Source organism: Polyodon spathula, chromosome 37 (assembly GCF_017654505.1).
Source record: "Polyodon spathula isolate WHYD16114869_AA chromosome 37, ASM1765450v1, whole genome shotgun sequence".
Classification (NCBI taxonomy): Eukaryota; Metazoa; Chordata; class Actinopteri; order Acipenseriformes; family Polyodontidae; genus Polyodon; species Polyodon spathula.
In genome coordinates, this window is record NC_054570.1 from 1,640,207 (window position 1) to 1,665,559 (window position 25,353).

The 25,353-nt window shown below is 48.9% G+C and overlaps 1 protein-coding gene and 1 pseudogene across 1 annotated transcript; one reads left to right on the plus strand and one right to left on the minus strand.

Moving 5' to 3' along the window:
* The window catches only part of LOC121304198, a 387,591-nt pseudogene extending 380,603 nt beyond the window's left edge, over nt 1-6,988 (minus strand).
* A 3,160-nt stretch (nt 6,989-10,148) lies between these two features.
* LOC121304249 (glycogen synthase kinase-3 beta-like) lies at nt 10,149-18,800 on the plus strand. The gene is made up of 10 exons (XM_041235274.1): nt 10,149-10,399; nt 12,909-13,096; nt 14,205-14,288; nt 14,387-14,497; nt 15,188-15,318; nt 16,312-16,516; nt 16,964-17,059; nt 17,384-17,570; nt 17,830-17,910; nt 18,333-18,800. Exons 1-10 carry the CDS (start codon nt 10,237-10,239, stop codon nt 18,407-18,409), a joined length of 1,323 nt encoding a protein of 440 aa, XP_041091208.1. The 5' UTR covers nt 10,149-10,236; the 3' UTR covers nt 18,410-18,800.
* Nucleotides 18,801-25,353: the final 6,553 nt, after the last annotated feature.

The window sequence follows — 25,353 nt, forward strand, 5'->3', positions numbered from 1 at the left end:
TCTCTCTGGGTCTCAGAGCAGCTGCAGGCTGTCCTCCTGCATGTTCTCCAGGGTGATGTTCTCCAGCTGCAGCCTGCTCTCCAGGGCTGCCTGGTAGATCTCCATGGTCTCCACGATGGGCAGGGTGGAGTCCGAGGTCTCGATGATAGCGATCGCGTCTCCGAACTCTGTGCACATGATGGTGGGGGCCTGCAGCTGCAGCCGGGGAGCAAGGGGTTAATCACGAGCACGGGAACAACGCTGACCACCATCATCATCAAACATCAGATTGACGGACACAAAAACACACACTCACAGCACCTGACATAGCTATAGAAACACACATAGAAATGATCAACACACAAACACAGTGTCTCTATTTGTCTAGTAACAACACAAGCAATACCTAACATTGCTATATCATATATATTGCATATGGGTGATACAACTACAGGCACACACACACACAGCATTTGATATTGCTACAGAAACACAAACAGTCTCTTGTTACTAGACAAATACACAGACAAGCAGTACCTAACATTGCTATAGCATACACACACACATTATGATACTGCTATAGACACACACACTGTATCTGGTATTACTAGACACACACACAGTGCATCTTACAGAACTACACACACACAATCTGCTAGTACTGTAGACCATCACTCAGTCTCTCTCAGCTCTCACCTGCTGCTGCTGCACCTGTATCTGTACCTGCCCTGGCCCCTCCCCCAGCTGCTTGGCGTGGGTCTTGCGGTGGCTGCGCAGGTTCGAGAAGGTCTTGAAGGCCTTCCCGCAGGCCGGCTGGGGGCAGCGGTGCGGCCGCTCCCCGGTGTGAGTGCGCCGGTGCTCGGCAAGGTGCATGGACTGTACGAAGCGCTTGGGGCAGATCTCGCAGCCGAAGGGCCGCTCCCCAGAGTGGGTGCGCCGGTGCTCCCGCAGGTGAGTCACCTGCCGGAAATGCTTCCCGCACTCCGGGCACGGGTAGGGCCTCTCCCCCGTGTGGATGCGCTGGTGCAGAGACAGCCCCGAAGCCGACATGAACGACTTGCCGCACTCCGCGCACTTGTGGGGGCTCAGACCCCAGTGCCGTCGCTCGTGGAGGTTCAAGCTGGCCTGGGGGGGACAAGAACGAAAGAGTTTGTTAGTTATTGTATTATTATTATTGAGTCACTTAGCAAACACTTTTACCAAAAGCGACTTGGAGACTAGGGGGGTGAACTCTGCATCATTAATAACTGCTGCTGCAGAGTCACTTCCAATAGGATCTTGTTTGTTTTATGTCTCATCGGAAGGCACTAGAACCCAAACACTGGTCTGCGTGACACGGTTTAGATTCAATAACGCTGCTGAAGGCACTAGAGCCCGAACGTCTTTCTGCGTGACTCGGCTCAGCTCTCAGCCCCTCATACCTTGTTGGTGAATCCCTTGGGGCACTGCGAACACTTGAAAGGTCTCGCCCCGGTGTGCGCCAGCTCGTGAAGCCGCAGGTTAGCCGGGGAGTTGAGCCTTTTCCCGCAGGTCTGGCACTCGAACCTCGAACCCTGGGCCCCGGCCGCACCCCCACAGCGGTGCTCCGCCAGCTTCTGGGGTTCCACGAACGCGGCCCCGCAGCTCTGGCAGCGGCTGGGCTCCCTGCCCTCGTGGCTCAGCCTGTGGAGCTCCAGCATCTTCCTGCGCAGGAAGGAGCTCGGGCAGTCGGGGCACTGGTAGGGCAGCACCCCGGTGTGTACGGAGCGGTGCGCTGCCAGCTTGGAGGGGCGGGTGAAGGCGGCATCGCAGTCCTGGCACTGGAACGGCGGGCTGGAGGAGTGCAAGAGCCGATGCTGCTGCAGGTTCGAGGACTGGGTGAACGCCCGCCCGCACTCCTCACACTTGTACGGCCGCTGGCCCGTGTGGGTCAGCCCGTGCCGGGTCAGGTTGGCGAGGGAGGAGAAGGTCTTGCCGCACTCGCTGCACTGGAAAGGGCGCTCGCCGGTGTGGGTGCGCAGGTGGTTCCTCACGTGAACCTGGAAAGGAGAACCGTTTTAAAATCGAGACTCAAAACCTTTTTTTATATATCTCTCTCTTAGTTTTTCTGATTACACAATCAAAACTGTATATTTTATTTTTAAAAGGAAGACACATCAGCTTCCTTATAAACACACACACACCTGTTTCTTGAAGCCCTTCCCGCACACGCTGCACTTGAACCTGCGCTCCAGAGTGTGCACCGTCCGCTTGTGCCTCACCAGCCGGATCTGCGCCGGGAAGGACTTGGGGCACAGCGGGCAGGGGAAGCACCCGGCCTCCACAGCGCCCCCCGGAGCCTGAGCCAGCGAAGCCCCCGGAGAGCAAGTCAGATCTGGCAGGCTGGAGGGACTGCTGTTGAAATGATCAGCAGCAGGTGTATTACTGCTGGTGCTACTATTATAGATAATTTCTATTGTTGCAGGAGACTTATTGCTCCCGATTCGCTCGTCCTGATCAGTATTGAGACCCTCGTTGTTACTGATCGCAACGGCATTGTTTCCGTTTTCTGATCCCAGCTGCTGTTCTGTGTTGCAGCTCGTGTCCGCTGTAGTACTGCCTCCCGCGGTGTAGGGGGCGCCACCTATTTCACTCCCCTCTCCCTGCTGCTGCTGCTGCTGCTGGGCAGAGCCTCTCTCCTGCTCGCCTTCTTCCCAAAGCTCCGCCTCTCCTTGGCACAGGTTGGTTGCCGGCGATGATGTCACTGCCAGTGGGGGCTGTGATGTCATTTTCGTTGCTGTCGTCAGCAGCAGCGGGGAATTCTGCAGGGAAAGAGGAAGGAAGAAAAGACGAGCTATAAATAAATAAATAAATAAATATAATCGATTAAATAAAAAATCGATCACACAGTCAAACCTGGATAAAGGGCAGACGGGAATTTTAACAGATGGAAAGAGAAAGAGACACACACAGAGACAGATTTCTCAAACAAAACAAAGCCCGTTTACCGCGTGGATGGTTGCCGTGGCGTTGCCGGGGCTCGGCGGGACCCCGCTCTTGCCCGTGTGGGTGCGCCGGTGGTACAGGTACTTGGTCATGTTGGTGAAGGTTTTGGCACAGAACTGGCAGCGGTGGAGGGGCTCGGCCGCATGGGTCTTCCTGGGGGGGGGGGGCAGAGGAGGGGGGGCCCCTTTGTGGTTAAACTGGGAAAGCTTCCAGTATGGGCTTAATAACACTCCCACGCTGACTAACACACACAGACATACAGACTCTGAAACAAACACACAACACCAATACACACACACACACACACACACTGACCCACTAACCTTCCCGCACATGGAAACACATTCTCTATGAAACACACACCCACCTGTGCACCACCAGGGTCATCTCGGTGGCGAAGCCCAGCCCGCAGTCCAGGCAGAGGTGCAGCGCCTCTCCGCTGTGCAGGCGGGCGTGCTGCTGCAGGGAGCCGGGCTTCTTGAACACCTTGCTGCACTGGGAGCACTGGTGCGTGCCGTCCTGGTGCACCTTGCTGTGCGCGGAGAGCCGGTTGGCCGAGGTGAAGAGCCGGCCACACTCCGGGCAGTGGAATTCCTCCCGGACGTGGTGCAGCCGCCGGTGCTGCCCGAGCTCCTCCGCCGTGCAGAACAGCAGCCGGCACTCGCCACAGCGCCGGGGGGAGGGGGAGGGGAGCAGCGGGGAGAGCTTGAGGAGGGGCGCATTGTTCTGACCACCTCCCTCGTAAACGATGAGAAAGTCCTTCATCTTTCCCGTCGCCGCGCCGCCGTTTTCCGCCTTCGACGTTTGTTCCTCCACTTCGCCCCCCTCTCCCTCTCCGTCCTCCTCCTCCTCGTCCTCTCCTCCACCACTCCAGTTCACCTCCTGCGGGATCACCGTCTCCCCGCTCTCTTTGTCTGCTTCCATGAAATGCGCCCCCTGGTGCTCCAGGAACTCCTCCGGGGTCTGGAAGAGGAGACCACACTCTGAACACTCGTACGGATGCATTTCCATGGGCTCCGGCTCAGTCGCGCTTTGCTGCTGCTGTTCCTCCTCCAAGGCAGTAGGGGGCGGTCTCTGGTAGGAGTGTTCCGCCCCCCCCGAGCAGGCTATCAGCAGGTTCCCCTCTCCTCCCCCGCCCCCAGGCTGCGTGCGGGTCAGGAAGAAAGGCTGAGTCAGGGAGACCGGGTTCTTGCCGGCATGCTGTGCTGTCGCCGCGGCGATGGCCTGCGCGGAGCAGATCTGCAGCTGCAGGGTCGCGGTTCCTACGATGCCAGCCAGGCCTCGAGAGGAACTCTGCAGCTGCTGGGACGCCAGGACCTGCACAGAAACACAGAGGCAGGACTTCAAAGAGTTCACTACAGCCTTTAAAACAGTTATTTATTTTTATTTATTTTTAAAAAAGAGAAAGAAAACATCTTTTGACTCCACAAAACTCCTATGAATCGCCTCTGCGATGTCACTGGGGGTCTCTTGAGCTTTCTTGAGTTTTGCACATGGCTGTTGAGACACAGACAGACAGAGAGGCACGCACACACACACACACACACACACACAGACAGACAGACTGACCTGAGCCAGGGTAAGAATCTCCCCCTCCCTCTCATAGCGGTGCTCACTCAGAACCAGGTTCTGCAGATTCAGAAACGCGCCTCCAGTACCGTCTGTCTGAACCAGAACCTCTGCATGCTGGGTCTGCTGGAGGAGACAGAGACAGAGAGAGAGAGAAACATTTTGACTTAATTTTTTCTCGAACTAAAAAAAGGGATTTTGTTGAAGACTGTATCTTTATTTATAGACCACGCTTCACATCCATAAAGGCATCTCAGAGCACTTTACATGAAAAAAAAAAATGAAAAAAATAAACACATTAGATTAGAAATACAAAACATAATGTACCTGCCTAAGTGATCTGTATATCAGTGTGTGTGTATATATGTATATACGTGTGTGTATATATCAAATGATATGGAAGGGATCAGCACTGACCGGTCCTGCAAGGCTGGAGGTCTGGGGCAGGGGGGCAGTGTCTCTGCTGCCCTGGGGCTGAGACTTGCTGTGAGTCTGTCTGTGAGCCAGCCACACCTCCGGAGAGTCAAACAGGGCCTGGCACTCCAGACACTGGTAATGAATCTGATGGGTACTGGGGGGCGCGGCTGCGAGGACAGCCCCCCCGGGCTCCTCAGCTCCCTCCACCAGGAACTCCCCAGCGGGACCTGGAACACACGGGACAAACTTCAGGTTAGGATTTCAAAACGTCACTCGCGCTACAGGGCGGCGACTGCCGAGCTGCACACTGCCTCCTCACCCTGCTGCTCTGCCACGCCTCTCGTGTGCAGCTCCTGATGCTGCAGCAGCTCCTCGGGGGACACCAGCAGCTGCCCACAGTCCAGGCACTGGTAGTGGTTATCGTGGAGCCCGGCCAGGCCCGCGATGTGGATCTGCTCTTCCCTTTCCTCGCCCCCCTCGACGGGAAACCCCTCCCCTTCCAGTGCCACCAGCTCCCCTCCCTCCCCCTCGTACAGGGCCCCCGCAGCGGCGAAGTGACTCTGCTGGTGAACCAGCACGTCTTCCAGCGCGTTGAACAGCTGCCTGCACTCACTGCACATGTACTGGTGCTGCACGTACATGGAGGAGGCGGAGGAGGGGGACGAGGAAGGGGAGGGGGACTGGGGACACTCCACCACGAACTCCGACATCATCTCGGCCCGCCCGCCCTGGCGTGTTTGGGTTCAGGGGACTGCAGCAGCGCTGGTCACTTAGGCACGCCTGTCTCGGGAGCTGTGAAAGGCGAAGGGATCACAGCGGCGGAGGATCGAGACCTCTGTCTGACCGGGCTGTCTTTCACGAACCTAGAGCTGGAATAAATAAACAACGTTCCCGTCTGCAAGAGCTGTCTTGAAGAGGCCTGCCAGTCAGTCTGTCTGTCCAGGGCTGGGGTCAGCTTTGACAGGTCTTGAGAACGAAGCCCCGCTGTCCGCCCGTCTCCTTCTCAAACACAATCTCAAGGCTGTCGTGTATCTTCTGAAGACACGACGCTGGTCACGGCTTCAGATTCATTCCAACTCTTCTTGTCCTCTGTGGGGGGTGGTGGAGGGGAGGGGGAATAGCGACTTTTTTCTTGTTTGAAAAAAACATCTCATTGCGCAAAAAAAAAAAAAAAAGAGAGAGACCTGCAATTAACAAAAACAAAAAAGAAAATTAGTGGAAGACAAGAAAAAAATAATAAAATAACAGCTGAAAAAACGAGGTCACCCTTCCGTCAACAATGTTTATAAATTAACTAAGAGGTTTTTGTTTTGTTTTTTTTTGGTTTTTGTTTTTTTTTTTAAACGGTTTGTGTGAACTCTGAAGTTTGAGAAATCTCCCTGACTTAACTGTGAAAAAAACATTATGCATTATAAAATACAGATAGGAAATTTAACACAGTACAGTTATACACACAGCGACTGACGAGTGTGTAAACTTACTCAACTAAATGCCATCTCCAGAACTATACAGATAAGAATTCCAGCCTAGTTATTCAGATTAGATTGTGCTTTTGTGCTTGGTTATCCTACCAAGCAAATATTGTAAGAGAGGGAGAGAGAGAGAGAGAGAGAGGATGCAATTGGCTCCCCTAGTGTATTCTGCTGCTGTAGTGACATTTGCAAATTTAAATGCTTTCGCATACATTTTAAACCGTGTGCTGACTGTGAGCGAAACCCTGCACTAGGCTGGCGATTATCCTGTATCCTATTCACAAAAACAGGCGGTTTCGCGTTTAATTACAAGGCGTCTGGTTTCAGCACTAACATAGCAATATGGAGATCATTTTTTTAAATTATCATTATTATCATCATTTTTAAACAAGCGTGCTCTATTATATCCACCTGGCAGTAATCCATCGCGACCTGGCATGGATGATGTCCCGGTATTGTCGTGTTTGTTATATAGATCTAGAGAGAGGGATTATTCTGAATACTGCTGAATGCAAGACAGTTGCCTAAATGAATAAGAATGTAACCGCCATGTGCGTGTGTGTGTGTGTGTCAGTGTGTGTGCGTGCGTGTGTGTGTGTGTGTGTGTGTGCGTGCGTGCGTGCGTGTGTGTGGGGGGGGGGGGGGGGGATTTTTATTTTTTAACGTTTTGTTTGGAACTCGATGGAGTTCGCGAGGCCATAACTTTGAAAAACAAATACCCGCGTTATGAAGCAGATTCACGGCTTAGAAACTTAACAAGGTAACACTCATACTGAGGGGAGCCGTACCGGTGCACGGTGCTTACGGATAGAACTCCTAGACTGGGCGGCCGACTGGCGGCGCTCTCTCGTTTTCTGCTACCTTCACCTCTCCCTGCCTGCCTGTGTGAGAGACCGGGCTCTCTCTCCCTGCCTCCCTGCCTGTGTGAGAAACCGGGCTCTCTCTCCCTGCCTCCCTGCCTGTGTGAGAGACCGGGCTCTCTCTCCCTGCCTCCCTGCCTGTGTGAGAGACCGGGCTCTCTCTCCCTGCCTCCCTGCCTGTGTGAGAGACCGGGCTCTCTCTCCCTGCCTCCCTGCCTGTGTGAGAGACCGGGCTCTCTCTCCCTGCCTCCCTGCCTGTGTGAGAGACCGGGCTCTCTCTCCCTGCCTCCCTGCCTGTGTGAGAGACCGGGCTCTCTCTCCCTGCCTCCCTGCCTGTGTGAGAGACCGGGCTCTCTCTCCCTGCCTCCCTGCCTGTGTGAGAGACCGGGCTCTCTCTCCCTGCCTCCCTGCCTGTGTGAGAGACCGGGCTCTCTCTCCCTGCCTCCCTGCCTGTGTGAGAGACCGGGCTCTCTCTCCCTGCCTCCCTGCCTGTGTGAGAGACCGGGCTCTCTCTCCCTGCCTCCCTGCCTGTGTGAGAGACCGGGCTCTCTCTCCCTGCCTCCCTGCCTGTGTGAGAGACCGGGCTCTCTCTCCCTGCCTCCCTGCCTGTGTGAGAGACCGGGCTCTCTCTCCCTGCCTCCCTGCCTGTGTGAGAGACCGGGCTCTCTCTCCCTGCCTCCCTGCCTGTGTGAGAGACCGGGCTCTCTCTCCCTGCCTCCCTGCCTGTGTGAGAGACCGGGCTCTCTCTCCCTTGCCTCCCTGCCTGTGTGAGAGACCGGGCTCTCTCTCCCTGCCTCCCTGCCTGTGTGAGAGACCGGGCTCTCTCTCCCCTGCCTCCCTGCCTGTGTGAGAGACCGGGCTCTCTCTCCCTGCCTCCCTGCCTGTGTGAGAGACCGGGCTCTCTCTCCCTGCCTCCCTGCCTGTGTGAGAGACCGGGCTCTCTCTCCCTGCCTCCCTGCCTGTGTGAGAGACCGGGCTCTCTCTCCCTGCCTCCCTGCCTGTGTGAGAGACCGGGCTCTCTCTCCCTGCCTCCCTGCCTGTGTGAGAGACCGGGCTCTCTCTCTCCCTCCCTGCCTCCCTGCCTGTGTGAGAGACCGGGCTCTCTCTCCCTGCCTCCCTGCCGGCTCCAGGCGGTCGTGAGGCGGCGCTCTCTCGTTTTCGGCTCAGGTGTAAGACAGCGCGGCCAGGCCCGGGCGCTCCTCCCTGCTCGCAGCTCGTTTATACTCAACAACCGGGGGCCCCAAGCACAGCGCCCCGGCGGCTCCCAGCGAGCTCCCGGGCTCTAGCAGTCCTTCCCCTCGCCGGTGAACCCCGCTTTTCCCGTGTTTTCACCCAGTTTTCGCTCCCCCCCCGGTAACAAATCCCGCTCAAACCCCGAGAGAAAGTAAACTCGACTCACCGCTCTCCTGCTGGATCCACGCCGCCCCGCCGGAGAAGCATGTGACCCGCCAGACACGCCATTGGCAGACCCGGCTGCCACTCAAGAGCAGGTCGCCGTGCGAGGCATAGAGGACTTGCGCGTGACGTCAGCCGGGAGCGACAACGAGGTCGCGGCCGCCATTGCGGGAATAAATTGCCTCAAAATGAACATATAAAGACATACACGAATGAATGAATGAATGAATGAATGAATAAATAAATAACGAAGCCTTCGCTGGAGGGACTGTGCCGGCTGATGCCACCATGGCAACTAAATATATGCTGAATTATTAATGAATTTAATTTACTTGAATTAACGACTAGCGTTTCTAACGTCTTGAACAATAACACATGTAGGGTTACATTTTACAATGGTGACAATTCTGTAACTTTGAAAAGTTGGTTGGGGACATATATGAGTCTGATTACCTGCAGGCTATCTTTTAATCATTTGTATGTCGATGAGGCAAAATCCTATAAGAAGGCGTTTGGAATTCTAAAGGTTGAAATAATTATACCAGACAGCGTATGGTTTTAAAGGTACGATGAAGAATGGTTACCTATTATTATTATTATTATTATTATTATGATTAATTCTTCACGTGTGTGTGCACCTGCACGCCCTTATCCAGAGGCTTGGCTGGTGTTGCATGTATTTATATGTATGCGCATGCGCGGGCGTGCACGGTTACGTGTATAGAGACGCGTATTGCGGGTCGTTATGTTATTTTTTTTTCAGAGATACGCCTTTAACAGATAAAAACTGACGCGACACGACCCCCCCCCCCGGGGGGGCCGCACTAGCGCTGCTTCTATCTTTCCCGTGTAATGTGCATACTCTTAATAAAAATCTTAATAAATTAATTATTATTAATATAATTATTAATATAATTATATTATTATTATTATTATTATTATTATTATTATTATTATATTTATTATTATTAATAGTGCAATAGTGCAAGGATAATGCATCAACTGTGATAAAGGGCATATACATAAATACATAAAACACAGCGTGTGAGTCATTGAGCTAAAGGGATATTAAAAACAAAACAAAAAAAAAAACGAATTCAGATGAAACCGTTACTACTGTGTGTTTAAAATAAACCACGACTGAACTACATTTCCCTAGAGGGTGATACAGATGTTAATGCAGCGTTGTGCTGTTCCCCGCACGCTCGCTTTCCCGGGGAGACCGGGAGCTGTAGTCTTTGTCCCGTCCTTGTTTTGCATGAGAAAGGGCTGAGGCTCTCTTTCCAGCTGCAAAATCCAACAAGAAGGGCGAGTTCCCTCGCAAAGGATTGTGGGAGCTGTAGTTCTCACCCGCATGGTTTTGCCCGCACCGCAAGCTGGTGTGGACTCCACTTCCCAAGAGGCACTTCGCACAATCTCAGTGACGCTGCGCGGCTCTCTCAGCACAGACCATAGAGAGAGAGAGAGAGAGAGATTGAGAGATTTCTTAATGCCGGTTCTCCGGTAACAAGAACAAGCGAGAATCCGCAAACTGCGACCCGCCCCGACCCGCTCACACCCCGAGAGCCCCGCACGCAGACATGAGCGGCAGCGGGCGGCCCAGGACCAGCTCCTTCGCTGAGCCGCCGGGAGGACCCGGAGCCGCCGCCGTTTCGGTCGCCGCTGGGGGAAGCGGCGCAGGAAAAACCGGGGTTGCGCAGGCCGCGGCAACCAGCTCCGGCTTTGGGAACCTCAAGCTCGGCCGTGAGTATCACGGTTATGCCGGAGATTTAAGCGGGGAAGCAACGCAGCGAGTCCAAAACAAAACAAAAAAGAGCGAGAAGGCCGCGCCTGTGCTGGACGGGGGAGTTTAGGAAAGGCCGAGGATTGGCCAGGAATCGGGGGGCGGGGGGGGTGAACCGAGGCCCCGGGGCACCTGGGGTACCTGGGGCACCTGGGGCACCTGGGAGGAGGGCACGGGTGGAAGGAAGGGGGTGGGGAGTGCGGGGGAAGCCCGGGGTGAAGTTTAAGGAAAAGCCGGGGATAGGATAGGGAAGCGGGGTCGGTCGGTGTTGGATGGGGAGCCGCGGATTCTCCTAGTGCGACCCGAAGAAGAAGAAGAAAGCGAGGATCTGGTCTGAATCCAGCGTCCTTCTTTTTGCAAACTAACAGTTAAAATAAAATAAAAAAAAAGGTTTGTTACAGACGGTTTGTGTGTGTGTTTCGAAAAAAGGTCTTTAATTAAAGACAGGTCCCCCTGCAGCACTCGTCGAGTTCGAGTGTCTGAAGATGTATCGTGTGTGATCGTAACTTTGTTTTTCTTATCACTAATATTTGTATAATTGTTTGAAAACGTGTAAATGTGACAATTGATTTAATTAATAATAACAATATTAGTAATGGGCTTTCTGTTTTTCTTTGTGGCTATTATAGCAACCGCACATGAAAAGTGATTTCCGCACAGAAATAGTGACTTTCGCAGTGATTGGTAGGTTTATTCAATTTCAAAACATGATTAAACTTGTTTTAGAATGTAATGCAGATCTTAAGTATTGTAATTTTACTGTAGTCTCCGAGCCTCGCATTGCATCGCAACGAGTCACCCTCACCAGTAATGCTAAGTTATTTATATTTTTAAAAATACACGGTGAATGTTTGTTTTTTTTTGTAGTTGGAAATGTGTTGCCCAGTCTGCGTTGACTGGTTAAGTTCATACGTAGTATCTGTGGTGAGACTTGTGTACGGATTTTGATATTTAAGTGTGCACATTTTAAGGGCTCAAGTCTAAATTTTTGTAACTGTAAATTATAGGAAAACAAAGCCGAAACGGCAAAGAGAAATAGTAAAAAGCCTTTTTTTAAAAGAAAAAAAAAAAAAAAAAATCGTCGACAAAACGTTTCGACTGGAAGCCTTACTGGAGAAGCGTTTGCTCCCGGTCCGAAACGTTATCCTGTCTTTTCAGGTTGCGATGGAGTGTGTTGTAATGGTGAAGGAAGGACCATAATACTGCCGTGTATTTAAACTTGCCGAGAATTTTTTTTTTTGGACTGTCCATTTGCCTCCTTGCCTTAAAGACTTGCGTCTTCAAAGATCAGTGATAAGTGATCTTCATCTAAATGCACCGCTTCCTGGGTTGAAAACTCTGCTGATCTTCGAACAGGACGAACCTCAGAGTGGGACTTTAAAATGCGCCAGGATATACGTTCTGTGTACAGTTTTTTTTTTTTAGTTTATTTTTGACACTTCCTCTACCTGTTTTAGTATCACAGTCTCATTCTAAGCTCCAAAGTACCGCTGTGATGAAATAGTTTCACTGAGTTTATTAAGCCACACCTAAGCTGGTTCCTTACTGTACACTCTGATCAGGCTCGTCTTAAAACGTGGAGTGGATGGACCTGCTGTGCAGCAGGAGTCGTCATTCCCGTCCCTGTTAACAGTGCACAGTGGGAGCCTCTTCAAAGGAGACCCGCTGGTCCCCTCGATTAGATTTCCTAGTTTTCAGGTGGGGGCTGTAGGAAGCTGTTCAGGGGAGGGGTATTATTAATTAATTATTAGTTTAATGAATGAGTCGTTTCAAGCAAACGCTTTTATCCAGAGCGACTTGCAGGTGAACTGTGCTTTGTCGGCTGCTGCAGAATCACTGCTGACAGGATCTCGTTCAGTGGCTGGCTCAGGGTTACACACGCACAGCGAGTCGGTGGCTGAGCTGGGATTTGAACCTGGAACCTCCTGGTAGGTAGTGAGCTGGTGCTGGAGCACCAATGCTTGAGGTGTGGTCCTGACAGGCTAATCACCCCCCACCCGGCTGGAAATAAGACTCCCATTGCATAGCAGATAAAACCCTTTCCTGGTTTCTCTGAGTAACCATTTAAGGTACAAGGGAGATGCATCTCTTGTTTCTCTGTAGGGTGTGACCCAGTTACCTTTGTGCTGGCATGCAAGGTCGTGGCTCTTCGGGTCAGGAGTTCTCAGCCCCGGTCCTGGGGGACCCCCTGTGGCTGCTGGTGTCCGTTCCAACCGAACTCTCAATTGCTTTAACTAGACTCTTAATTAAACTGATCATTTGGTTAATTAGTTCTAGGCAGGGTATTTCTGTTGATGCTAGGGTCCATTTTCTCACAGAACTGTATGTATCCAGGGTCTTCGTTTCCCTGGGGGACTGTGAAAAGGTGGCGGTATTGTAGGCAGGGTATTGGTTAGTGAATCTGTAGGCAGGGGAGTGCTGTTGACGATGCTGGTGTCTCTTTGTGACGGGGTGGGCTTCGTTTCCCAGGGGACAGCGGGAAGGCCACGACAGTGATGGCCACGCCAGGCCAAGGCCCGGACCGCCCACAGGAAGTGTCCTACACGGACATCAAGGTGATCGGGAACGGCTCATTCGGAGTGGTGTACCAGGCACGGCTAGTCGAGTCCGGAGAGATGGTCGCCATAAAGAAGGTGCTGCAGGACAAGAGGTTCAAGGTGGGTGCAGTTCACAAAACCAGTATAGACCAGTATAGCTGCACTCTGGGAAAGGGTTCAAGCTGGGTCCAGTGTACAGTAGGTCAATTCCTCTTTTTAAATTTGATTCCAGTTCCTTCGAAGGAGTCGGAGACGTTAACCCCTTGCGGTCTGTTTATTCAGCGCCGGTCAGGCACGCCAGGTCCTGTCTGTCTGTTTGTTTGTGTCCGTGTTATCTCTGTGTGTTCCTCAGATACACACCCCTTTTGTTTATTTTTGGTGCAGTATGATGGAGCGCATGCTTGCAGTTATTGGCAGCGTGCTGCTGTTGAGCTTTTAAATGCATTTGAATTAATCAAAGCAAGCTTTACAAACACTTCTCTCGGCTCCTGTCGGTCTCACTCGGCCATTAAAAGGACCGCAAGGGTTTATGATCGTCAGGATCGGCACACAGCTTCCCTTTTAGATTCGCAGACAGTGGCTTCGATCTGAAGTGATGTGCTGCTGCTGCTGTGAGAAGCTGTGTTTTAAACTCAGTGCTGCTTCGTTTTGATCAGCAATGATGTGTCGGGGGTTGATTTAAAGAGAGCCAGGGAATTGGGAATTGATTTTTAAAAAGGCATTGAAAATGGAATTGTAATTAAAAAAAAAAAAAAAAAAAAGGCTTTCTTGACCCCTAACCCAGCTGATCATTTCAGGAACTCATTCTAGTCCTGCTCCAGTCCTGGTTTTCAGAGCCAGGTTCTGTGCGTACAGTCCTGTTCAACCTGCAGACTCGCAGGCTTGTTCAAGTGTGATCAGATCATTCAGACCAGTTTTAGCAGTGGCCTGATTGCTCCTGGCACACCTGCTCATTTCAGTAACATACCTGAAACAGGGGAGTTCTGAACCCCAGGACTGGGTGCAGCAGCAGCAGGGCTAGTGTGAGTTTCTAACCCTGCTCAAACTCCTGGCTCCTGATCATTGCAATATTAATAATACTAGACTTCATTGAGGGGAGCTCTGAACCCCAGGACTGGGTGCAGCAGCAGCAGGGCTGGTGTGAGTTTCTAACCTTGGTAATGCAACTTTGGACTACTGTCAGATTCAAACTCATAACGGTAATAGCAACTTCCTTTCTCTGTTTCAGAACCGCGAGCTGCAGATCATGAGAAAACTGGAGCACTGCAACATTGTCAGGTTGCGCTATTTCTTCTACTCCAGTGGGGAAAAGGTAAGGGGGCGAGGGACGCCAGTGACACGTGACACGTCGCTGGATACAAAGCGTCTGCCAAACAATCGGTAATAACACAGCTACCATTCTCTCTACAGAAAGACGAGGTGTACTTGAATCTGGTACTGGACTTCGTACCTGAAACGGTTTACAGAGTGGCTCGCCACTTCAGCAAAGCCAAACAGACCATCCCCGTCATCTATGTAAAGGTGAGTTCACTGCATTGTATTTAAGTACACTGCACTGTATTTAAACATCGAGATTGTACCCTGTCTTGTAACATCTGTTGTCTGCCAAACAAAATAATAATAATAATAATAATAATGTGAAAGTGAGTGTTCAGGGCAAAAAAAAAAAAAAAAATAAAATATATATATATATATATATATATATATATATATATATATATATAGATATATATCGCTAGTGTATATATATATATATATATATATATATATATATATATATATATATATATGTATGTATATATATATATATATATATATATATATATATATATATAATATATATATATATATATATATATATATATATATATATATATATATATGTGTGTATATATATATATATGTATGTGTGTACACACACTACACAAACCCCCTCTGCTTCGACTCTTAACCCACCGTCGAAGCTGGACTGGGGTGGGCCCAGGACCGGACCGGGTCCAAAGTAGTTTGCGGGACAAATTTCTTGTGTTTTGGTTTTTTTTTTGTTTGTTTTTTTTTTTCACAGTAGAACAAGTTTTAAAAGGCCCTGCATATCAGCAGGACCCTCAGTACTGCATCTCCAGCCCAGCCCGTGTTCGCTGTGTTTATCACACACCTCTTCATAGTCGTGAATACTGATAAATCCCTTCTCTCCCCTCTCTCTCTCTCCAGGTTTATATGTACCAGCTGTTCAGGAGTCTAGCCTACATCCATTCCCAGGGCGTCTGTCACCGCGACATCAAACCACAGAATCTGCTGGTAGACCCGGAGACAGCCATCCTCAAACTGTGCGACTTTGGCAGGTAGGCGGCCGCCCCTTAACCGCCCCCTCTGTCTTCAGCTAGGGACAAACGCGTTGCACCCCCTCTAGTACTGGCAGACCTGGAACTCAATGACAATTAGGGGTGCCACCTCCTGAGAGGAGCAAAGACAGGACGTCAAATCCGAATTGTCACAGTGGAAACGAGATTCCCGCTGCGTAAGCAGAGCGATCCATTCCTGTATTGCGCTGCAAGTTCTTAATAATCAGACACACCTGAGCTTACCTGTACACACTGGGGCTAGTCAAGCGCTTGGCAAAACCTGGAATGTATTCTTTCATCCCTTTTTAAACAGAGCAGTGGTTTTGAACCCCGATCCTGGGAGAGACCCCCTGTGTCTCACTGAGCTCTCATTTACTGAACTAAACCTTTAATTGAACTAATAATGAGCTTAATTAGGCCTTTATAATTGTTCTCAGCGCCTGGCAGATTTCAAGTTATTTATAACATAGTATAGTTAAGCTGAAGTCTCCAACTGTGTGGGAGCACAGAACAATTAAAAAAAAAAAAAAAAAAAAAAAAAAAAAAAGCCCTAATTAAGCTAATTAGTTCAGTGAAGGGTTTAGTTCAGTAATTCAGCTGGAGTGAAAGCCAGACAGACACGCAGGGGGTCCCCTGGACGGAGTTTGGGAGCTGCTGAAAAGGATAGATAGAACAGCGATGGAAATAAGACTCCCATTGCAGTTCCGGGTTTTCACTGAGAGTTTAATAAGAAGACACACCTGAGCTTGTTAGCTAGACACACTGGGGGCTGATCAAGCTGCTAGTAAAACCTGGTCTGGATCACGCTGCTGTGCAATAGGTGGCTTATTTCCATCCCTGCGAACGTTGTGTGTGTGTGTCACCCTCTCTGACTACAGTAAGCCCTTTAGCTGTCCGCCTGGAGGAGGGGCGGTCCGTCTGTTAACGGATTCCCAGAGGTTTCATCTTTCCACTGTTGTGTTTCTTACTGTTCTTGTGTCTGACTGTTTTCAGCGCGAAGCAGCTGGTGCGCGGCGAGCCCAACGTGTCCTACATCTGCTCCCGGTATTACCGTGCTCCCGAGCTCATCTTCGGCGCCACGGACTACACCTCCAACATCGACATCTGGTCAGCGGGCTGCGTACTGGCCGAGCTGCTGCTGGGACAGCCCATCTTCCCGGGGGACAGCGGCGTGGACCAGCTGGTGGAGATCATAAAGGTAATGCAAAGGGGGCTGTGGACACGCTCAAGTAAAGCGATTTCATTGGGATCTTTCTGTGCTGCTACAGGGAATCGAACTGCCACGCGATGGGAGTCGTCTTTTCATCCCTGAGCTGTAGAGCTGCGGCCAAAGTCACGTGAATCAAAGAAACTACAAAACGATATCGCAAATAAGTCTACTGGAAGCTGTAATAGTAGGGCAGTATTATTTCATGTTTTAGATTTCGAAATGTCACGTTTTTTTCCCCATTTGTCAGTTTTTTCGTTGTTAAGTATATGGTAAACTACACAGCGCTGTGAGTGTGGATGAAATGACATTGCTGTGGGTTTTGATTAACAGATTCTTCCCCCGAGGGTGTGTTATGGAGGGGGAGGGGCACTGGTTGACCAGCAGCCTCGATCAGAGGTCTTTCTAACCTCTCTCTCTCTCTCTCTCCCCCCTCAGGTTTTGGGGACCCCAACCAGGGAACAGATCCGTGAAATGAACCCCAACTACACAGAGTTTAAATTCCCGCAGATCAAAGCACACCCCTGGACAAAGGTAAGGGTATTGCTCGCCTGATTTTTCCAATTTTAAAAGCGATTGCCTTTCCCTTCCAGATTCAGCTGCGGTCGCTGTTTTTTTTTTTTTTTTCAGTCAGTTTCAAGGGGCTTCAAATGAAAGCAGGTGAACTACAGCTGCGATTATCAAACGTCTCCTAAAATATCAACTCCAGGTTTCGAAGAAATCGAGGGGTGATTTTTTAAAAGGAATTGTAAAATAACACACAGGAATTTCCGACACCCGCTGTGCGCACGAGCAGAGCCAGTGTTTGGAGCTCGGCAGTTCTAGTTGAATGTTGTATTGCCCCCCCCTCCCCTTCAGGTATTTAAGCCTCGCACCCCCCCGGAAGCCATCGCGCTCTGCTCTCGTCTGCTGGAGTACACGCCGGTCACACGCCTGTCCCCCCTGGAGGCGTGTGCTCACTCCTTCTTCGATGAGCTCCGGGACCCGGGGGCCAGGCTGTCCAACGGGAGGGAGTTGCCCCACCTCTTCAACTTCAGCGCGGTCGGTGAGTCTCGAAATCCACCCCTTCCCTCCCTCCCTCTTATCACCTATCCACTTGCTACCTACCTCCCCTCATCCCTCCCTGCCTGCCTGCCCCACCTCTTCATCTTCAGCGCTGACATGCTCGAAATGCAAGACTTGCGTCATTCATCTATTGTGTACAGTGAGTGTCTGTGTGTGCGTGTGTAGTGTCTACAGTGTGTGTTTACAGTGGCTCTGGTTTTGTATTTAGCTGTCTGTCTGTGTTTTTGTCTCCCCTTCAGAGATGTCGATCCAGCCTCAGCTCAACTCAGTTCTCATTCCCCCCCACGCTCGCTCACAGTCTGCCACGCCTTCTTCCCACGGTACGTGAACTTCACTGCATTGTTCAGGACTTTGAAGCTGCTTTATTCAAAAGTGCTCCTCTAAATCTGATTGCTTTAAAAGAGGCAGTCTGGGGGGGGGGGGGGGGGGGGGGGGGGTGTTCTGTGATCTAATCCCAAATACTGCTGAGCAACACTGGGTTAAACATTGTGACCTTATTTTCATCTGTCTATCTATCTCTATCTGTGTCTGTCTGTCTCTTTCTGTATCTCTTGTTTTTTTTTCCTTGTATGCAGGGGTTACGAGACACTTCAGAATTGCCCGTGTTGGTGTGTTGTGCTTCAGGCAGTGTGAATGGGCAGGCTTCCTGACAGCCCTGCTGTGTGTGATTGTGTGTCTCTGATCCAGACTCCTCATTGTGTGTCTCTGATCCTCATTGTTGTTTTTCTGTTTTGTTTCCCAGGCGAGGGCAGTCTAGCCGCAGACAGCAGTCCAGCCCAGTCAAGCAGCGGCACGGGGCCAGTCAACAGCGCCTCCTGAGTTGAAAGACTGCCCTGCTAACAACAATAACCTCCATCATTCTCACCGCCCCTCCCACCATACCACCCTGTGCATCACTCCACCCATCTGTCACTGTCTGTCTGTCTGTCTCTCACACAGACTTGAGTTCTCTCTCCGCCTCTAAAGCATCTGGCAGCTAGGGGGCGCCGCAGGCAAACTCGAGAACCTGAAACTGAACCGAAGTGGCAGGCAAGCAATCAAACGAGTCGCTATTAGCATTTTTTATTTTTATTTTTTTTGTACTTTGTTGATATCATAGTTGTATTAGTAATAATGATATTGTCGTTCTTGTTGGTGTTGGTATGGAAAAATTTATGTATAAAGAGAATTTTTTTTTTTTAATCTTTACAACCAGAGATCTTTTTTTTTTTTTTTTTTTTTTTTATTTATTTATTTTTTTTTTTTTTTTTTTTTTTTTCTGGGGGGGGGGGGGGGGGGGAGTGGTTTTAGTAGTTGGACAGCCACGGGTCAAAATTTAAATTTTTTTGTTTGTTTGTTTAAATATAAACTGGAAGGAAACTTCTGTTTTTATTTCTATTTTTTTTAATTGCAATTTTCCTAAATGGAAGCAGCAGTCCTCTGGTTGTAAAGATGCATTTTCAGCTTTTTAAAAAAGAGAACCTGCTTTTAGAAAGAAGCTCGCTCGTGATCAAGCGCTGCCTCCTTGTGGTGAAGCCCGGGGTTGCAGCCAATTGATTCATGCAGTAATAAATCCACTTATTTTACTTTTTTACTACGTTTTTGCACTTCCAAGTAGTCTTACTGTCAAATCCTCCCCCTTCTTAAATTGTAGATAAGAAATAAAATATTTTAAATCAGCTTTTTTTAAAAAAAATATTCCTTATTTATTTTTTGTTTGTGTTTTACCTTCATTCTGTGATAGTAATAATAATAAGACTCCCACTGCAGAGCACTTTGTGCCAGTCCGGGCTTTACATGTGTTCTGTGAGTTTAATTATAAGACTCTCTTTAGATGACAAATGATCGTGGTTTGGATTTTTCAGTAATTTTAAGCTTTTTTTTTTCCCCCTAAGGTGTCCCTCTAGACTTGTCAGGGCGGAGCGTGTTTTCAAAGGCGTGTATGCCACTCATGCATGTAAACCATTTTGAAACGTGCCTCTCGCTGATCCGAACCTGGAGCGGCTGGTGCATTGACGCTGTCTTCTGAGTTTCGTTTCTGCGTGTTGAGGCAGGTGAACTTTGCTTTTCAAACAGATTTGTAATTTTTCAGTGTCCTTGTTCTTGTGAGCTCTCAAGGGCTGTTGATGGTGGCTGTCTGTTTAGTCTCTTGAGTGTCTGAGACTTTGTTGTGTAGTCTTGTACCTTAACTAGTGCGCCACTAGTTCCGCTAACCTGCCGTGCTGAGTTACCTAACCTGTCTGCTCTGGTTAGCCACATAACTAGTCCTGCACTGACTAGTTTAAGCTCCTTGCCTCTGTGGTCTTGATGCCTAACTAGTTGGGTTATCTCTCAGCAGCTGGTTGTCTAACTAGTTAGCTGTGTACTTACCAGCTGGTTAACAGTATCACTAGATGAGCTACTGGTTAGCAGTATAACTAGTTCTGGTCTCAGTTTCTCGTTCTTGTTTTTCTTGTCCAACGCCCAAACCTGTTGCTGACCTGCGTTTTAAAAAGGAAACGTTTCAATAAAGAAATCGGATCATTTTTAATAAAATCCACTGGGGAGGGATGCCAAAAAAAACCATACGAAAAACCGTCCAGAATCAATACTTTACAACAATGCTGTTGTCATTATTATTGTTACTATTTTTATTTTATTATTCTGCTGAAAAATTAAGTAAAAAAAAAAAAAAAAAAAGTTTTATTTCTTAATGAAAAACTGAAGAAGGAAAAAAAATCGTACAAAAAAAAACCCCATAAAGGCGAAGCAGCAAACCCCTTGAACGAAACCTGGCTTGTTTGTAAATATGTTTTTATTTCTGTTTTCTAATCTTTTTTTATTTTTCTCTTTGGGTGGAATGTGACGTTTCACTAATTGATTTTTTTTTAGTTCCGATGGTGTAAATATTTTCTGTTTTGTCACTGTCGTGTTTTTCTGTTGTCTTTGTGTTTTCACCTCCTTTCTGTATTTCTTTTAAAAAGTTGCGAAATCCTCTCACCCCAGACCTTAGGAAAAAAAAAAAGAACGATACTGACTTCGTTGTGTTTACAATGAGGGGCACAAAACAGGGTTGAAAATGCCCCGACCGGGTTAGGTCTGGTCTATCCCAATTGTACCTTTAAGTGCAGGGGGAGCTGGGGCTGCAGTGTGTAATGCAGCTGACCAGGTGAGTCCCAGGTAAGTCTGGGAATCCCTGGGTCAGGGGGTCCAGAACTCCACTGCGGCTCCATCGCAAGCCAAGCGGACGGACGCCGGTGAAGCTATCCACGTAGGAAAGCAGATAGCTTTCACTGCTTCATTGAGGCTTTGTGGTTTTGGGAATGTGGAAAGAGAGCTAGTTGAATTCACTTTGATTGTTCCTCTCGCTGGCTAGACCCCCCAGGGAATCCTGAACCGAATAAATGTCTCGGAGCCCCAGATCCTCTGCATTGCCAGCGAGTACCGGCTGCGTCATACAAGCAGCCTGCTGCGCTTTATTTTGTAGGTTTAATTTCACACCCTGTCTGTCTGTCTTCCTCGTACTTTCATACAGACCCCCTCATCCTCCTTTTCTCTCCTGTTTGTATACTGGGCTTGTTAATTCTGTTGCCGCAGTTGCACCTGTAGACCTGCAGGTGGCAGCACTGCCATTGCTTGGGGGGCCTCACAGAAGAGGGCTCCTCTCTGTGGGTGTGTCCACTGGGGAAGAATACTGGGCTGGGTCTCGGCTGACTCCTCCCACACCTTGCTCCACATAGGATTGGCTAGCGGTTGGGCAGTTGAGAGATTTGATTGGTTCATCTCACACATGCTCCACCTTTGCCAGGATAAGTGGTCCAAGATGACATACTTTGCACATGATCCCCCTTTGTGTGTGTGTGTGCGTGTACATATCTGTGTAGCAGAGATTTCAAGTAAAGAAATAAAATAAGTAAATTCAATACGTTTTGTCCAGGAGTCCTTTGTTTTGGGGTCCTCCATCCCAATGCCTTCGCAAGAAACTTTTAGCGACAAACGTGTGTCGACTAGAAGTCTTGTCACGGGTACCAGGTGAAATGAACCAATGGGAGCAATGAACTGGACAGGCTGGTGAAGACCGCTGCTGAGAGCTTAGCAGGGTCTCCTCGCCCAGATTTTTGTCCGGGTTTGTCCAGGTGCCATGCGTTGCAAAATCCGTTCTCTTTGAAAAGAACAAGTAGCCTTGAATGTTATTTGAACTGGAAGACCGGTTTGATAGATAAAAACCTCCACAACATTGCAGCTGTCATAGAGCAATATTAACCCTGTCCAGTGTAGTTCAAGCTCCTTGCTCCTTGCCCTTGTACCCGTGGTATTATCTTGCTGGTTGAATTCTCATAACCCTCTTTGACAGATGTGTTGTGATTTTAATTCATGATTTGGGTTTACATTCGTTTTGTTTCCTGTACATTTTTGTTAATGTTTTGTTTGATAATTTCTTTTATAGGACAGTGCTCTGTCTCAACTTGCGCATCAATGTTTAAAATAGTGTATTATTATTATTATTATTAATAAACTGTGCATTAGCGAAGGGCCCCTTGTCCAGTAAATGCATGAGGGTTTGCTGTCAACATGGGCTACCCAACAGCTAGCAGTATTCAGAGAATAGCATGATTGAGCAGAGCTTGGGACCAGTGTGTGTGTCTGCTTTTCATTCCAGCTGTTCTCAATTACTTCATTAAACTGATCATGTAATTAATTGCACCTCTTATTTTAATTGTTCTCCGCTCCTAAAAAGATGCCCCCCCCCCCCAAGTTTGTTTATAAAGTTGTATAGCTAACTTCTCCAACTGTGTTTTTTTTTTTTTTAAAAGCTAAAAACAGTTAATTAAAAAGGCCTCGTTAAGCTAATGGATAGTTCAATGAAGGGTCTAGTTCATTAAGGGAGAGTGCAGTTGTAGTGGAACCCAGACAGACACGCAGGGGCTCCCCAGGACCGGGGTTCAGAAGCCCTGGACTAGAGGACTTACCCAGCGTCGTACCCAGGCTTAGAGATCAGGTTCCAATTCCTTTTTTTTTTTTTTTAATTGCCAGTTCCTTTCGATGGAATTGCTGTTTTAGAGATTGTAATCAGCTGTCTTCGTTTGAAGCCAATTTTAATTGACTTGAACACGCTGTGCTCTGAAGCAGTGTGCTGCCTCTGTGAGGGGGTTTGGAAATAGATTCTGAAAAGGAAATGGAATTGAAATGCTGGTTTCTGACCCTTGACCCTCTCCATAGCTGCTGTACAGTTAGTTGTGTTTTTGGTTTTTTTTTTTGCAGTCCTGACCTTTGTATTAAAATCTTACACGCTGCAGCCCTGTCTCTTCAGATCGTATCCCAGCATCCCTTCTTCTCCAGAACCACCTGACCTGACCCAGACCAGAGGTCATGCATCCCCTGATTGCCAGAACTTGGGCTCAGTTTGGGTTTCTTTTATCCGTTTCTGTCCCATCTCAAGGGGTGCTGGGGGCTGTCAAATCTTCATAATTCCAGCTGATTTTTCCACTAATCAGGTCCTTGATTCTGTGGTCTGTACATCTATTATTATTATTATTATTATTGCCCTGTAAAACAAAGTAGTTGAAACACAAAGCGCAGTTGTTTTGGGGCGATGGGGATGATACGTGGTACCCAAGACTGATACCTCCACCCCTCCCCTCAGAGGCAGCTCCTGGTATTACAGTATCTGCCTTGTGTCACTGCAGTGTGTGTGTGTGTGTGTGTGTGTGCGCTTGGGGGTCGGTGGCTGCACCTTCGCCCGCCGCCCAGTCTCTGTCGTTTATTTATTTTTTGTTTGTTTTTGTTCCTCTTTCTTGTCGCCTCCACTCTGTACAGAAATCGACTCAATAAATAATCAGCATGAATCAGACGCCACGCTGCCTCCTGTCTATTTATTTATTCAGGTTTCCAATTCCTGTTTCATCCATTCCCAAATAATCATTGATAAAAAACGCAGTGGCGCAGCAGCACTTCTGTTTAAAATCGATCTTCTCGCACATGTTTACTTCAGTTGAACTGGCTGGCTGTTAGTTGAACAATCCATCGCAACGCAATATCAATTCAAATCGCTTCCGAGGAATTTATTAGAATAAAGGAATCAGAATTGACTCTCAATCCTGATCATTCTGTGAGGTTTAGTTACGATACCCGTCAGTAGCACACGGCTCCAGAAGCCTTCACTGTGTGTGTAACCACGTTAACTGTAGTTAATATAGCGTAGCCATTGCCCTGTGTACAGCACAGCACAGTGAGGCTCTGCCCAGCACACAGCAGGCAATGCCAGTGCACTAGATGAGCACTTTATATAGACACCATGTTGGGTAGCTGCTGTAGTTCTGTACAGGGTTTTATATCAGTGTTATACAGTGCGGTCCTGCCAGCATTGCCCTGTGTACAGCACAGCACAGCGAGGCCCCTAGCACAGGACCTCACACCCAGCCTCTTCTCTCAGCACACTGCACACCAGAGCTTTGTACAGCAGCCTCTCGCACACAGTTCTAATTACACCAGTATATTATAATCCAGTAAGGGCCGGTGTAACAAATCAGAGTTTGAGAATTGGGAGCGCAGACCTCCTCACACAGCTCCGCTGCTGCTCGCTTGCTCGGTCTGTGTGGCGGCTGGGCTGCAGAAACATTTCCATGTTTGCATGTCTACGGTCTCCCGCAGCGCCGCCATTAGCCGGTCCTTTTCGGCGCTTGAATGGCGGCCTCGTCCCGCTGGAACTACGTCATTGGCAAGCCCCCTATCTAATGACTGCGGCTGGTTTCTGATTGGCCCGCTCCTCGACAGGAACCCACCAATGGGTACCAGGCAAGCGCCAGCGCTTGAGTCTCAGATAATAAATGACAATAAATCTTCGAAGCGGAGCCGGGCGGTGCGTTTTAAATTACGGTAGAAAGCGGCTCCGAGAGAAACGGGACCGGAGAGACTAGGGGCCATGGCCCGGTTACCGACCCAGCGGCACAGCCCCCCGGTTACCGACCTCCGTGCCCTGCCGGCGGGGGAGAAGAACCAAACACAAGGTACATAAAGGGAGGGGTCCCCCAAATTCAACTCTCAAAAAGTCTCCAGGGATGTCAAAATGCCGGTCGCTCACTCGAGGAAAAAAAAAAAAAAAAAGCTTATAAGTAAATATACAAAGCCTGTATATTTACTTATAGGTTTTTTTGTTTTTGTTTTTTTTTAAGAAGTGTTTTCCACCCAATAGCCTTCAGTAGCATTCTGTGTTTTGAATGTCTCTGTGATCCAGTCCTGGTTTCACTGTGAGTTTAATAATCAGACACACCTGAGCTTGTTAGCTAGACACACTGTGGCTGATCAAGCTGGTAGTAAAACCTGGACTGGATGACACTGCTGTGCAATAGGTCTGATTCCCATCCCTGCAATGTAATTCCAGTGCAGTCTAACTGCAGTCTCAGTGTAATTCTAGTGTATTCTAACTGCTGTCTCAGTGTAATTCTAGTGTATTCTAACTGCAGTCTCAGTGTAATTCCAGTGCAGTCTAACTGCTGTCTCAGTGTAATTCCAGTGCAGTCTAACTGCTGTCTCAGTGTAATTCCAGTGCAGTCTAACTGCAGTCTCAGTGTAATTCCAGTGCAGTCTAACTGCAGTCTCAGTGTAATTCCAGTGCAGTCTAACTGCAGTCTCAGTGTAATTCCAGTGCAGTCTAACTGCAGTCTCAGTGTAATTCCAGTGCAGTCTAACTGCTGTCTCAGTGTAATTCTAGTGTATTCTAACTGCAGTCTCAGTGTAATTCCAGTGCAGTCTAACTGCAGTCTCAGTGTAATTCCAGTGCAGTCTAACTGCAGTCTCAGTGTAAT

Excerpts from the sequence above, each read along its gene's own strand:
- LOC121304249 (XM_041235274.1), top strand. The coding sequence starts at position 10,237 with ATGAGCGGCAGCGGGCGGCCCAGGACCAGCTCCTTCGCTGAGCCGCCG. Across the intron at positions 15,319-16,311 it reads AAACTGTGCGACTTTGGCAG|CGCGAAGCAGCTGGTGCGCG; the intron begins GTAGGCGGCCGC and ends GACTGTTTTCAG. Across the intron at positions 17,911-18,332 it reads TGCCACGCCTTCTTCCCACG|GCGAGGGCAGTCTAGCCGCA; the intron begins GTACGTGAACTT and ends TTTGTTTCCCAG.